General features: G+C 55.4%; 1 protein-coding gene across 10 annotated transcripts; it reads right to left on the bottom strand.

The window, feature by feature from the left end:
* Positions 1-257: 257 nt before the first annotated feature.
* ZNF362 (zinc finger protein 362) lies at positions 258-10994 on the bottom strand. Of its 10 annotated transcripts, XM_088178916.1 has the most exons (11): positions 10934-10985; positions 9126-9152; positions 8931-9015; positions 6922-7122; positions 3930-3993; positions 3550-3796; positions 3144-3465; positions 2822-3046; positions 1936-2014; positions 1703-1861; positions 258-1630 (listed from the first exon to the last, which is right to left on the bottom strand). In XM_088178916.1, the coding sequence occupies exons 5-11, from the start codon at positions 3990-3992 to the stop codon at positions 1514-1516; spliced, it is 1212 nt and encodes a 403-aa protein (XP_088035042.1). In that variant the 5' UTR covers position 3993; positions 6922-7122; positions 8931-9015; positions 9126-9152; positions 10934-10985; the 3' UTR covers positions 258-1513. The 10 variants fall into 10 exon arrangements, with proteins under 10 accessions (XP_088035042.1, XP_088035040.1, XP_088035043.1 ...); XM_088178914.1 differs by lacking the exon at positions 9126-9152 and having other exon boundaries at positions 10934-10989; XM_088178917.1 differs by lacking the exon at positions 6922-7122 and having other exon boundaries at positions 2822-3012; positions 10934-10964.
* Positions 10995-11519: the final 525 nt, after the last annotated feature.

Here is an 11519-nt window from a genome sequence, read left to right as displayed (position 1 = left end):
AGTGGGTGACTCACAACCCCCACCAGGACCAGGAGCCACCACCTTCCCCTTGAGACACCAGTGACTGGTGTGTGCCGGTCACCAGGCACTGTGCCACCCCCTTCCCTGGGGAAACTCTGGGGACAATGCCAAGGATGACCCACAGCTTCACCCTCCCCTTCTGCAGCCCCTCAGGGACCAACATCCCCACAGGGGAGTCCTCTCCCCTCATCCTTCCCCTCCCCGCCAAACACAACCCCCAGTTTCATTAATTCCTGTTTTGGTCTTTTTTTGTTCTCTTTTATTCTCTTTTTTTGGAAAGGGGCTGGGCTAGAGGGGGTTTCATTCCTTTTCCACACTGTGAGGCCGTGACCCCTCCAGCTTCTCCAGGAACCACAATGTAGGACGGGAGGGGGGTGGCGACAACAGGGAGAGGGGCAATTGTTTGTCCATTTTCTCCTCTTTTTTTTTTTTTTTTCTTCCCCTTTTTTAATAAGGTACCAACTAGCTCTAGGGAGGCTGGCCTGGCTGGACAGCGAGGAAAATAAAAAAGCCCCAAAATTTGGGGGAAGGAGAGAAAAAAGGGGGGGGTCTAAGTGTATAAGAGGCGTATTTACACAGTATTAACATGCTGACAAAAAAGGTTACAATATTGATATCATACAACATCGAGGGGAGAAATAATGGGAAGGGTAAAAAATAAGGGGGTGGAGAGCAAAAATAATAGGGGGGGTAAAAAATAACGGGGGTTTAAAAATTAATAAAAGGTAAATAAAACACCCTGGAAAAAAAACAACAAAAAACCCCAAAGAAACGCTGAGTTAAGGCTTAAAAAGTGTATAAAAAATAACACAGTTAATATCCAAAATGAACCAAAAAGTACAGAATTATATAGATGAGTTTGGGGGGAGTGCCCCCCGGCTCTATACAGGGGGTATGTACAGGCAGGCACAAGGCAAAGCAGGGTGACCCCCCGAACCCCCCAAAACTGGGGCTGTGGAATGGGGGGGGCCGTCCCCGGGGGACGCAGCTCTGCCCGCGGCTTCGCCGTCGAAAGGGACCCCAAAAGAACACAAAAAAAACCCCAAAATGGTTAAAAATCAACCCCAAATGGAGGCGCTTGGGCCCAGAGTCTGTGGAGTGGGGGGTAGCAGGACTTCCCCCCTCCCCCAGCTGCTTTTTGCTCCATCCACGGTTCCTTTTTGGGGTGAATTTCTGGTCTTTAGCAGCACCAAATTCTTGGCCAATAAATATATATATATATTTGTATCCAAAAATGGGGGGCGGGGCCTGGCAGGGGGACACCCCCACCCCTACTGCCACCCCCAAAGAAACCAAACCGCAGAGATTCAAAGTGCTCTGAAACCGTCTTTGGATGTCACCAAACCTGCGGGAGCCAGGCAGGAGCACGGCCCGGGGCACAGCCCGCGGTGCTGGGGGTCACGTCCTCCTCCTCCTTCTCCTCCTCCTCCTCCTCTTCCTCCTTCTCTTCTTCCTCCTCCTTATGCTGGGGGGGGTCCTGTCCCCTTCCCGCTTAGATGAGGGAGATCCGTACAGGAATGCCGGGCGACTCCGTCCGCTGCGGCGAGTGCTGGCTGACCAGGTGCTCAACCACCGTGTGTTTGGACATGTGCTTCATCAGATAGGTCTCCTGTGGGGGGACACAGGGGTGAGCTGGGGGCTGGGGGCTGGGGGCAGGTTTTGGGGCATCCTCCATGCTCACCGAGGTGTAGGCACGGCCACACATGCTGCAGCAATAGGCCTTGGCGTGCTTGATGGCGTGTGCAGACAAGTGGATCTGCAGCGAGGCCGAGTCCGTGTACGCCCGGTAGCAGTTGGGGCACTTGTAGGGCTTATCCTTGTTGTGCTGGCGCTGGTGGGACTGAGGGAACAGAGGGAGTCAAGGAGGGACTATGGTGACCCTGAGCCCCCTGCCCTGGGTCCCCCCACACTGACCTGGAGGTTGGAGAGCTGGGTGAAGGCCTTCTCGCAGCCGGGGTGCGGGCACTTGTAGGGTCTGTCACCGGTGTGGATTCTGGGGACACATGCACCGGGTCATTGTCACCTCCCCTTCCACCACCAGGGAGAGTGCTGGTCCCATCCATGGGGTCACATTGGAATGGGGGGTTACAGTGGGCACAGCGACACCAGTGCCCCAGGAAGTGACAGGGGAGAAGGAGGGAGGCATAGGGCTGAGAGATGGGGGTTGGGAGAGGATGGAAGTGCTGGAAATTGTGAAGGTAGTTGGATGATGGGTGTGGAGGACATGGACTGGCACGCATGGACAGATGACCATGTGGGATCATGAAGGTGGTGGGGGCATGGCAGGGATGAAGAAAGTGGTGGGAAAAAGCACAGTGGAGATGGCTGAGCATGCTGGGGGCAATAAAGGTAATGAAGATGATGAGCATGGTGGTGATAGTGAATGTGGTCGGAAAGAAGGTAGTGGAGACAATGGAGGTACTGGAGACTATGAAGGTGATGGAGATGTTGAGCTCAGTGGGGATAATGAAGGCTGTGGAGTCAGAGTGGCATGATGGGGATAATGAAGGTAGTGGAGATGATGAGCATGACTGAGCCCATAGAAGTGCTGAAAATTATGAGTGTGGTGGGGATGACAAAGACAATGGGGACAGCCATTGTGAAGGGGAATTGATGAGCACAGTGGGAGTGATGACTGTGGTAGAGATTATGAAAGTGTTGGAGATGTTGGCAGCAGGACCAACAAACAGAGCAGGGCCATAAAGGATGTCAGGAGAGATTGTTGAGTGTGGAGTGCCTGCCTGCCCCTTTGCCCAGCCAGAGGGAACAAGTGTCACCAACCCCTCGGTGCAGCCCTTACCGGGTGTGCTGCTGGAGGTGGGAGAGCTGGCGGAAGGACTTCTCACAGTAGGAGCAGTGGTAGGGCTTGACGCCCAGGTGGATGCGCAGGTGCTGGGCCAGGTAGGAGGCATTGGCGAAGGACTTGGAGCAGTGGGGGCACTTGTGGGGCTTGGCCTCTGTGTGCGACTTGGAGTGGATCTGCATCTCCGACTTGGTGAAGAACGTCAAGGGGCAGACCTTACACCTGGAGGGTGTGGGGGAGAACCCCGCAGGGACCGGGCTGGGGTGGGGGAGCTCCCCGCCATCGCCCTAGCCCCCACAGCAGGCGGGGATGTGCCTACCTGTATGTCTTCCCCTCTTTGGCCGTCTCCCCTGAGGCCAGGATAGGGTAGGGCACCACCAGCACTGGCGGTCCCGAAGGGTTTTCCGCCTTTATCTTTTTGCGGCCCCGCTCAGCCTTGGGTGCTCCCAGCAAGCCGTGGCCCTGGATTGTCTTGATGGAGTCGAGGAGGGGGGGGCTGGTGATTCCTGAGATTAGGGTGGGCGAGGAGGCGATGAGACGGCTTTGACTGGTGGATGTGGGGGTCGAGGGGGTGGTGGTCCCCGTTCCTGGGCTGGATTCCGAGGTGCTGACAGCTGGTGCACGGGACGCCAGCCCCAGCCCTAGTGGGCAACGTGACAGAGTATTAGTTTTGAGAGGACTCACATCTGCCTCTGCCCCCAGACTGGTGGTACCTGTGATGGTACCTGTGACGGTGCTGGTGGCTGGCCGGGCGTGCAGGGCCACGTCAGGCTGGGGAACGGCCTGGGGGTGCAGCCCTGGCACCTGCTGCAGCTTTGGCAGGGACATGATGGACTGGCTGCTCTCAGCAGGTGATGGGGGCACCAGAAGAGGCTGCTGCGAGGCCACCGAGGTGGGAGGCAGGTGCGGGGGGCGGATCTTCTCCGCCATCAACTGCTCCTTGATTTTGTTGATCAGGACTAGGTTGTCCAGCTGAGGGGGGAGAAGGCAGAGAGGTGAGTGAGAGCAGAAGACCTGGGACCCTTGGGGCCTCCAGCCTCCCCCTCAGCGTTCTCTACATCCATTCATCCTCCCTCCTCCCAAGATCTCAGTGCAGGGGTCCTACCTGGCTGGGCATGGTGGGGGGGGGAGGCCAGAAGTAGGGGTTGTTGAAGCGAGGCTCCGCCATCCTGGGGAAAGAGGAGGGCGGTTATGGGGCATCACTGGCTGCCACACGGGCCCACCGCCCTTCCACCTTGAACTCCCCAAAACAAACCATCACCGTCCCAAGAAGCAAGACCCAGACTCTGAGCAAAGGTAGGGAGCAGGTTGGGGGGGGGGGGGGCAGGGCTGCGGAACCCCCTAAACATCTTCAAAATTCCTGTAGGATTAGGGGGACACCAAGCACCCCGCCTGCCTCCAACATCACAAAACACTGGTTAGTGCACTAGGACACTATTTGGAAAAGAGGAAGCTGAAATTTGGGGAAAACCCCCAAATCTCCCAAGTTCTGGAAGGATTTCTCCCATCCAGGAAGGGATTAGAGGTGGATGGGACACTGCCATGGGAGAGGGTGAGCACAGCAGCACATTGAATCCAACAGCAATCCCAGCCGAATACCCCCCCTCCAAAATATGCCTCCAAAGCCAAGTGAAGAGCTTGCGACACCCAGGAGCAGCTCGATAGGAACACCAGGAACCAGCAGGGCTGGGAGATTTATGAAGATGCTTGAAGGCGTTGGGAAAATTAATTCTAAATCCATCTTTGGGTAATGGGAAACAGCAGCAAGAGGATGATCTGAGCAGAGCAGCCCAGCATGACCAGGAATCACCATCCCAACAAATCCCATTATGGGGGCATGAGGGTAAGCATCTATAAGACCCCAATGGGATGTATGGGAGGGGGGCCCCAGGAGCTCTGGTTCCAAAATAAACCAGGCCATGGCCAGGATTCCAGAGAAGCTAGATGCAAAGTGCATCCCCAAAAGCTTTGGGGTGGCAGGATTTGGAGATTATAAGCTTTCCTCCACTTCCTCCTCCTTCTCCTCCTCCTCACACTCGCTGCCCCAGGTTTCAAACACACTCTGAGCTCCCCACAGGCAGGTGGGCAGCACCCAGAGAAAGGGAATCCTGGTCCCACCAGAATGTAACATCCCAACAGCTACCCCAGCCTGAAGAAGCTGTGGGATGGACCACCCCCATTTTGGGGGGAAATCAAGGCAGGGAGGAAGGAACCACCTGCCCCTTGCACTATGGAGCAGCCTGGCACAGGACAAGATGTGTTCCAAGGTATCAAGGAATGGGAGCAATTTCTCATGGCAAACCTCAACGCCACAGCCTGTCCAGGACACCACCCAGACATCAGCTGTGGGAATTCCCATTCCCAGTCTTGAACCACTCCAGGTCACCTCCCGGCTGCTCAAGCACCAAATTTGAGGGTTTTGAAGTGATAGCAGGTCCGGATCCCAGCAGCACAGGCGGAGGCAAAGTCTCGCTCCATGCCACAGAACAGGAATTCGCTGGGGATGGTAAATGCACCTTCCCATGCACGGACGCAGCTGCTGCCAGCTATTTTGTGTAATTATGTATGTACCCACAGGCCGCCCACAGCGTGCATTTACCCTCTGGCTACGTGTGTGTGTATATATATACACACACATATATAAGATCTCTCGAGATGATGGGCATGCGATGAGGGATGCCAGTGCCAGCATGAGGGGCTGGACACTGGGAACCAGGGACAAAAGCGGAGCTGGCAGCAGGGAATCCCTTGTATAGAGACAGGCAGGGAGCAGGAGCTCAGGCAGGAGGTGTCTGAGCCCCCTTGGCATGACCAAGCACCCCTGAACCAATCCGCCATCCCAGAGCAGCCGTGGGAAAACAGGAAACTGGAGCTATGATTAGAAAAGGGTTTTTTGGAGCTGATCCCCCATCTCAGCAGGTGCCCCGTGACCTCTGTCCTTCCCATCCGTCCATCTGTCCATCCTTCTCCCTGTCCCAATAGCATGCTGGGCTCCAGTGGAGCCAGCAGCAGCACCCAGATGGATCAAAGCCCCCAGCGTGGCCCCAAACCATCACCAGGACATGGCACCAACCTCAACACCAGACCCAGGATCCTTCCTGCAAAGCTGGAGGGGGCTGGAAAGGCACAAAGGGTATTTCGGGGAGAAAAGCATAAATATCACGTGTTTCCCTACCCCCACCTGAGAAGGGCTTACTAAAGAAATGAGAAATTATTTGTAAAACCACCACACTCAGAGCTGGATGAACAAGAGGGAAGAAATGGTCGGCGTTGCCAAAATAATTATAAAAATCCCTGATCCTGTCCCGATTTAATTTTACAAATTGTGCAGTGTTTCGTCGGGAGTGGCATCCTCTTCTCTGGGGCTGGGAAACAGAGTGGGAAGGGGAAGAAAGCAGATGGAAAAAAAAAATATACATATAAAAACTCCCTTTTTCTCTATTCTCAGCTAACTATGAAAAATGGAAGCTGACATGCAGCAAAGGTGGGAAAAAAAGAAAATCCATTAAAATGGAAATTATGAAGGGTAGGGAATGCTGCAGCACGTCTCCCCCCGGCTCAGCAGGGCACGGGGGGGTGTGGTAGGGCTCTCTGTGCCCCTCCAGCTTTTGGATGGGCAGGGGGAACCGCCCCTTGGGTAACATCTCCACTGGCGTGGGGTCCTGTGCTCCAAACCATGGTGAGAAGAGCCTCTGACATCCTCCACAGGCACCAAATTTGGCTGCTGAGGGGCTGTCAAAGGTTATCCCCAGGGACAAGGTGGGTGCCCAAAGCATGGTGGAGACCCAAGTAGCCCAGCCAGAGGAGAGGGATGTGGAAAGAGCAAGCAGGAAGATGCACAGAGCCCCAAAACCATGGGCTGAACCCCAAATTCCCCAGAACAGCACAGGACCCGGCATCACCGCTCAGCCGGGTCAAGGGGGGAAGCAGCAGCACCCTAAAAAGAGACCAAGCCTCCTCGCCTCCGCACCCACGGGGAGGGAAGAGCGGGAGAAGCCGGCAAGCCAGGGCTGGGGTGGCGAGGGGAGAGCGAGGGCAGTGGCAGCGAGGGGGCGGCGGTGCCGGGGCCGTCGGGGTCAGCAGTGGTTGGTACTCACAGGGTGGCCTCTGGAGCCAGGTGGGCGCAGCTGCCTGGGGAGACGTGTCGCTGAGGCTCCAGATTGATGGGAGGTAGATGATGGCACGGGTGGGCACGAGCTCACTAGAGCCTTCCAACTTCCTACCCAACTGCCGCTAAGTCAAGCTACAGTTCTCTAGGGAACGCCTCTACCTTGGCAGCCCTCTCTGTCTCGCCTTCGCTGAAATAAAAAGAAACAAGAGATTTCTTTTCACGCCACCGCCGAGAGAAAAGGGGCAGCTCCCAGGGACTGGCGAGCAACCACCGATCTGGTACAGCCTGAAATTGGGGGGTCTGGGAGGCGAGGGGAGGGATTCGGGGTGACCAGAGAAGCACTTGGTAGCTAAATGCGTCCTCGACCCAACAAGACACTGAGTTTGGTGTCCCCAAGTATCCCAGCAAGAGCATCAGGGCAGAGGTCCCACCCCCTGTGCCAAGCGGCGAGTGCAGGAAAGCCAGCGGCGGCCAGAGACGGCGCATGGGGGAGAACCAAGCCGGGAGATGGATGTCCCCTGTGCGTTCCCCCACCCAAATCCCAGCACGTCCTTCCCAAAACAGGCCAGACGCTGGCCTGGGCATGCCTCTGGGCCAGGGAACCCAGCTCTGCCTTGCACCATGCCTCAGTTTCCCCCCCTAGAACACAATGCCATAGCCCCTGTCCCCTCTCAAGAACAGGTTTCCCTGGAGTTCACCTGGAGCAGGAGGAGTTTTGGAGGGAAAGCAAGTGCCCATCCACAAAACCTGCATCCCAAAGCCACCAAAGGGTAGGAACCAGCATCTAGCACCATCCCTCCCCGCCCAGATTGTCCTCATCCAGGAGGGATTCACCCCAAGGCAAAGGGGGCAGAAGGCAGGCATGGCTGCGAAGCAGGAACGCCGGGTGAGCCCCCTGTGGCTCGGGGAGGGGGTGGCCCGCACACCACAAGAATTCACCCAAGATGGAACCAATTAAACCCCTGGATTCCGCCCCTCAAAGGGCCCTGGGCTGGGGCTTCTCCTTCCGCATTTCCAGCAAAACCAACCCAAAATGAGCCCCCAGCCTGGACTGAAGGTCCCTGCAAAGGAAAAGGGGTGCGCGGGGCAGGGTGAGGAGCCAAGCACCAGGGGCAAGCAGGAGGGGAGGTGAAGCCATGCTGGAGACCCCCGCGGGGTCCCCAGCTCGGGCGTGGAGGAGGGGGAACCAGGGTGGCAACACTCCCAAAAGATGGGGGCCAAGGCAGTGTGACCCCAAATCGTTTGGGTCCAGTGACCCGGCAGAGGGGACACGGAGACAGCCTGCAGGGAGACTCAGAGCCCATGGGGTGACACACCAGACACAGGGCGCACATGCCCCGCAAAACACACCACTCCCCAGCCTGGGGGGGTCCTGCTGCCCCAGACCCCAAATACCCACCCCCACAAAAGAGCCCAGACAGCACCCTGCAAGGCAAAGGCAGCACCATAAACCAGCCTGGGGTCAACTGCCCACCCCCAGCAGCACGGGGGGGTCACTCATGGGTGACAGCACGCAGGGAAACTGAGGCACAGGCAGGGGATTGCCCTCAGGAGGGAGTGAGAGCACCGGATACAACATGCACTTGTTGTGACATCGCGCCCAATGACCAAAAATCCACATTTTAAGGGAAAAAGCAGAAGGTGGAGGGGTTGAAGGTGAACGTTATTATTTTATGCATATTAAAGCACATTTCTTAAATATCAAGGGGTCACATATACACTGGGAGCAGGGTCCTCTCCCCGCAGAGGGGACAGGCAAGGAGTCCCTCACACCCCCAAAATACCCCCAAAAATACCATGTCCCTGCTTATATAGAAATATATATATATCCACATATAATACCTAGATTCTGATGTGCATATATATATATGTTATTTTCATATGCAATTACATGCATGCACATCATTACTTTAGATGCTATTTTAAGATATAAATGTAAAAAAGCAGGGATTTTTTTCATCCCTGTGATCCTCTCGATCCAGCCATCATGCCCACCTCTGCGAGTACTGGCGTTGCTTCCCCTTATCCGCGTCCATCTCCAGCTCTAGCTGAGACCGGGTGCTGCACGTGGGGCGTTTTTCTACGGGGGGACAAGGAGGAGGACAACTTCACACACCCCGAACCCCCCGCCAGCCCCCGGCGCGCGAGATCCCACAGCGGAGGAACAAAAGCGAAGTGGCTCCGACCTACCCGACCCGTGGGAACGTGGGGTTTTGCCTGAAAATAGAGAGAAAACAACAACCAAAAAAAAAACCAAAAACCAAAAAAACAAAAAAAAAAAACAAAAAAAAAAAAAAACCAAACAAACAAAAAAAACAAACAAACAAAAAAAAAAACCACAAAACAAAACAAAAAAAATTAAAAAAAAAATAAAAAATAGCAGGGTTTTTAATAGCCCTGCTCACCCCCAAGCTGTTGGGAAAGCTGAGGGATGGGGAGCTGGCTGGAAAATTGAGGGTGAAATCCATCCCCTCGCCCTGGACCCTCCGCCTCTTGGCAAATCGCACGCCGCGAGGGACTTAAAAAACTTTTTTACCTCTCTGCTAAAATATCACTTTATAATCTCAAAGGCCTTGGGCTCGAAGCCGCTTTCACCTGCTCCATCCTCCCCAGGTTAAAAAACCCGGCTGCTATCCGAAGGACCGCAGGCTTGGGGGGAAAAATAACCCAACAAGGAGCATCCTCCAACCTTGAAGGGAGAAAAAGAAATCAAAATCATCAAATTCATCATTCCTGGGTTCAAATCCATCACTGTGGCCACACCGGCTCTAAGCTCCCCCCCCAGGCCCCCCGACGTGGCCGGGAGATTATGGATGTATAAATAGGATATGGCTAAATATATGTTGGAGAGGGACAGACAGACCTCTGGGACACAGCCACAGAAATTTGGGTCCCTCGCTAAAGCTGCCGCATTCCTGCCAAAAACGCTATGAAAAAAATATCTCCCCCCCTCCATTAGACCTTCCAGCCAGCGAGACCACTTTTCTAGACAAAACCAGTTAATGCAGAAAACAGCGAAGAAAAGGAGGAAAAGAGGAAGGAGAAAAGGAATTAAAATGGTGAAAATTATAATAATGGTGATTACGATGATGATAATGATAATATTCAGCCCCTGCGCTGCTTCTGCCACCCCCTGTAAGCAAAAAAAAGTCAGAAAAAAGCCAAGAATGCATAAAAAAGCACCCCCCCAAACATGCAACATCCACAAAAATAGGTACGTTCGCCTGCAATTAACTTTTCCATTAGACCATCCAGAGGGAAAGAAAAAGGGAAAATCCTGGTAAATGGGTATTTTCCTCGATTCCTCCCCCCTTTTCCTCCCCTTTTTTCTCTCTCTTTTCCTTCTTCTTCCTGCTTGGAGCGGGGGGCGGGGGGGGGGCTGGAATAATGATGATAATAATGAAAAAAAAGAGGTGGAAAAAGGAGAAGTTTGGTTAAGTGAAGTTGAAATCCTCAACCTGGGAGGGGATTTGCGGGGGGGGGGGGGAAGGTTTGCCAGACAAAAAGGCCGGGAGATGGGGATGGAAGGGGGGGTTTGGGAAAGGGGGGGTGGCCCGGCTGGGTGCTCCCCCCACCCCCCCCTCCATCCGCCGCCTCTCCCACATTCTCAGACGTTTTTATTAAAATTCGCAGACAAAAGGCAAACAAAAATGGCAGCCCCGGCTTATTTTTAAAACGCTAGGACGGGGACGCCATGTTCTGCAGGGCTAAGGGGAGGGGGAAGGGGGGGTGAGGGGGGAAAAAAGGAGGGAATTTTTTTTTAAATATTGATTTAGATGAAAAATGAATAAAAAGCAGCGCGGGGGGGAGTGTGTGAAGGTCCCCCTTTTCCCGCTCGCCCCCGGGGTGAGGAGGGTTTCGGGGGTTTTGAGGTGTTTTGGAGAGGGGACGGGGGGGTGGAAAGGGAGGGATGAGGGATATTAAAAAAAAAAAAAATAAAGCGAGGGGGGGGAAGGTAAAAAAAAAAAAAAAAAAAAAAAAAAAGACACTTCCTATACCGACAGCCATGGTGCCCCGCCGTCCCGCCGGCTCCGCCGCACGGAGGAAGATGGAGCCCCGCGCCGCCCCCCCGCCGCCGCCCCCGCCTCCGGCCCGCCCGGCCCCGCCGCCGCCACCGCCCGCCCAGGGACGGGCTGGGCTGGGCTGGGGCACCCCGGCCCGAAGGGGCTTCTTGGGGCCCGCAGCCCCCCGAAACTGCCGCAGCCCCAGGAGAGCTCCATAAAACTCTGCAGCCCCCTGTTCCCTCAGCCCCGGGAGGGGTCCCCGGTGTCCGCAGCCCCGGAAGCCCTCTTGGCTCCCCAAACCTTGTCAGCTCCCCAAAACCCGTCAGGCCCCCAAGCCCTCTCAGTTCCCCGTTTCCCGCAGCTCCATCAGGGCTCCCCAAAGCTCCGCAGCCCCCTGTTCCCTCAGGCCCGGGAAGATGCCTGAGTGTCCACAGCCCCTCAAAGCTCCTCAGCCCTGCCACGGCTCCCCGCTTCCCTCAGCCTCCAAAATCACCTCGGCCCGCCAGTCCCGTCAGTCCCGGAAGGGCTCCACAAGGTCCACAGCCACCTAAAGCCCCCTCAGCTCCCCAAACTCCCTCAG

This window comes from Sturnus vulgaris, chromosome 25 (genome assembly GCF_052056855.1).
Source record: "Sturnus vulgaris isolate bStuVul1 chromosome 25, bStuVul1.hap1, whole genome shotgun sequence".
Classification (NCBI taxonomy): domain Eukaryota; kingdom Metazoa; phylum Chordata; class Aves; order Passeriformes; family Sturnidae; genus Sturnus; species Sturnus vulgaris.
Note: the sequence above shows the minus strand (reverse complement) of the source record. Positions and strands in the feature narration are given on the sequence as shown.

Coding starts and splice junctions, on each gene's coding strand:
- ZNF362 (XM_088178908.1), bottom strand. Junction 3,994..8,930: donor CAACGCCAGTACTCGCAGAG/GTGGGCATGATG, acceptor CTCTTTCCCCAG/GATGGCGGAGCCTCGCTTCA. Junction 1,862..1,935: donor CCCAGCTCTCCAACCTCCAG/GTCAGTGTGGGG, acceptor CTGTTCCCTCAG/TCCCACCAGCGCCAGCACAA.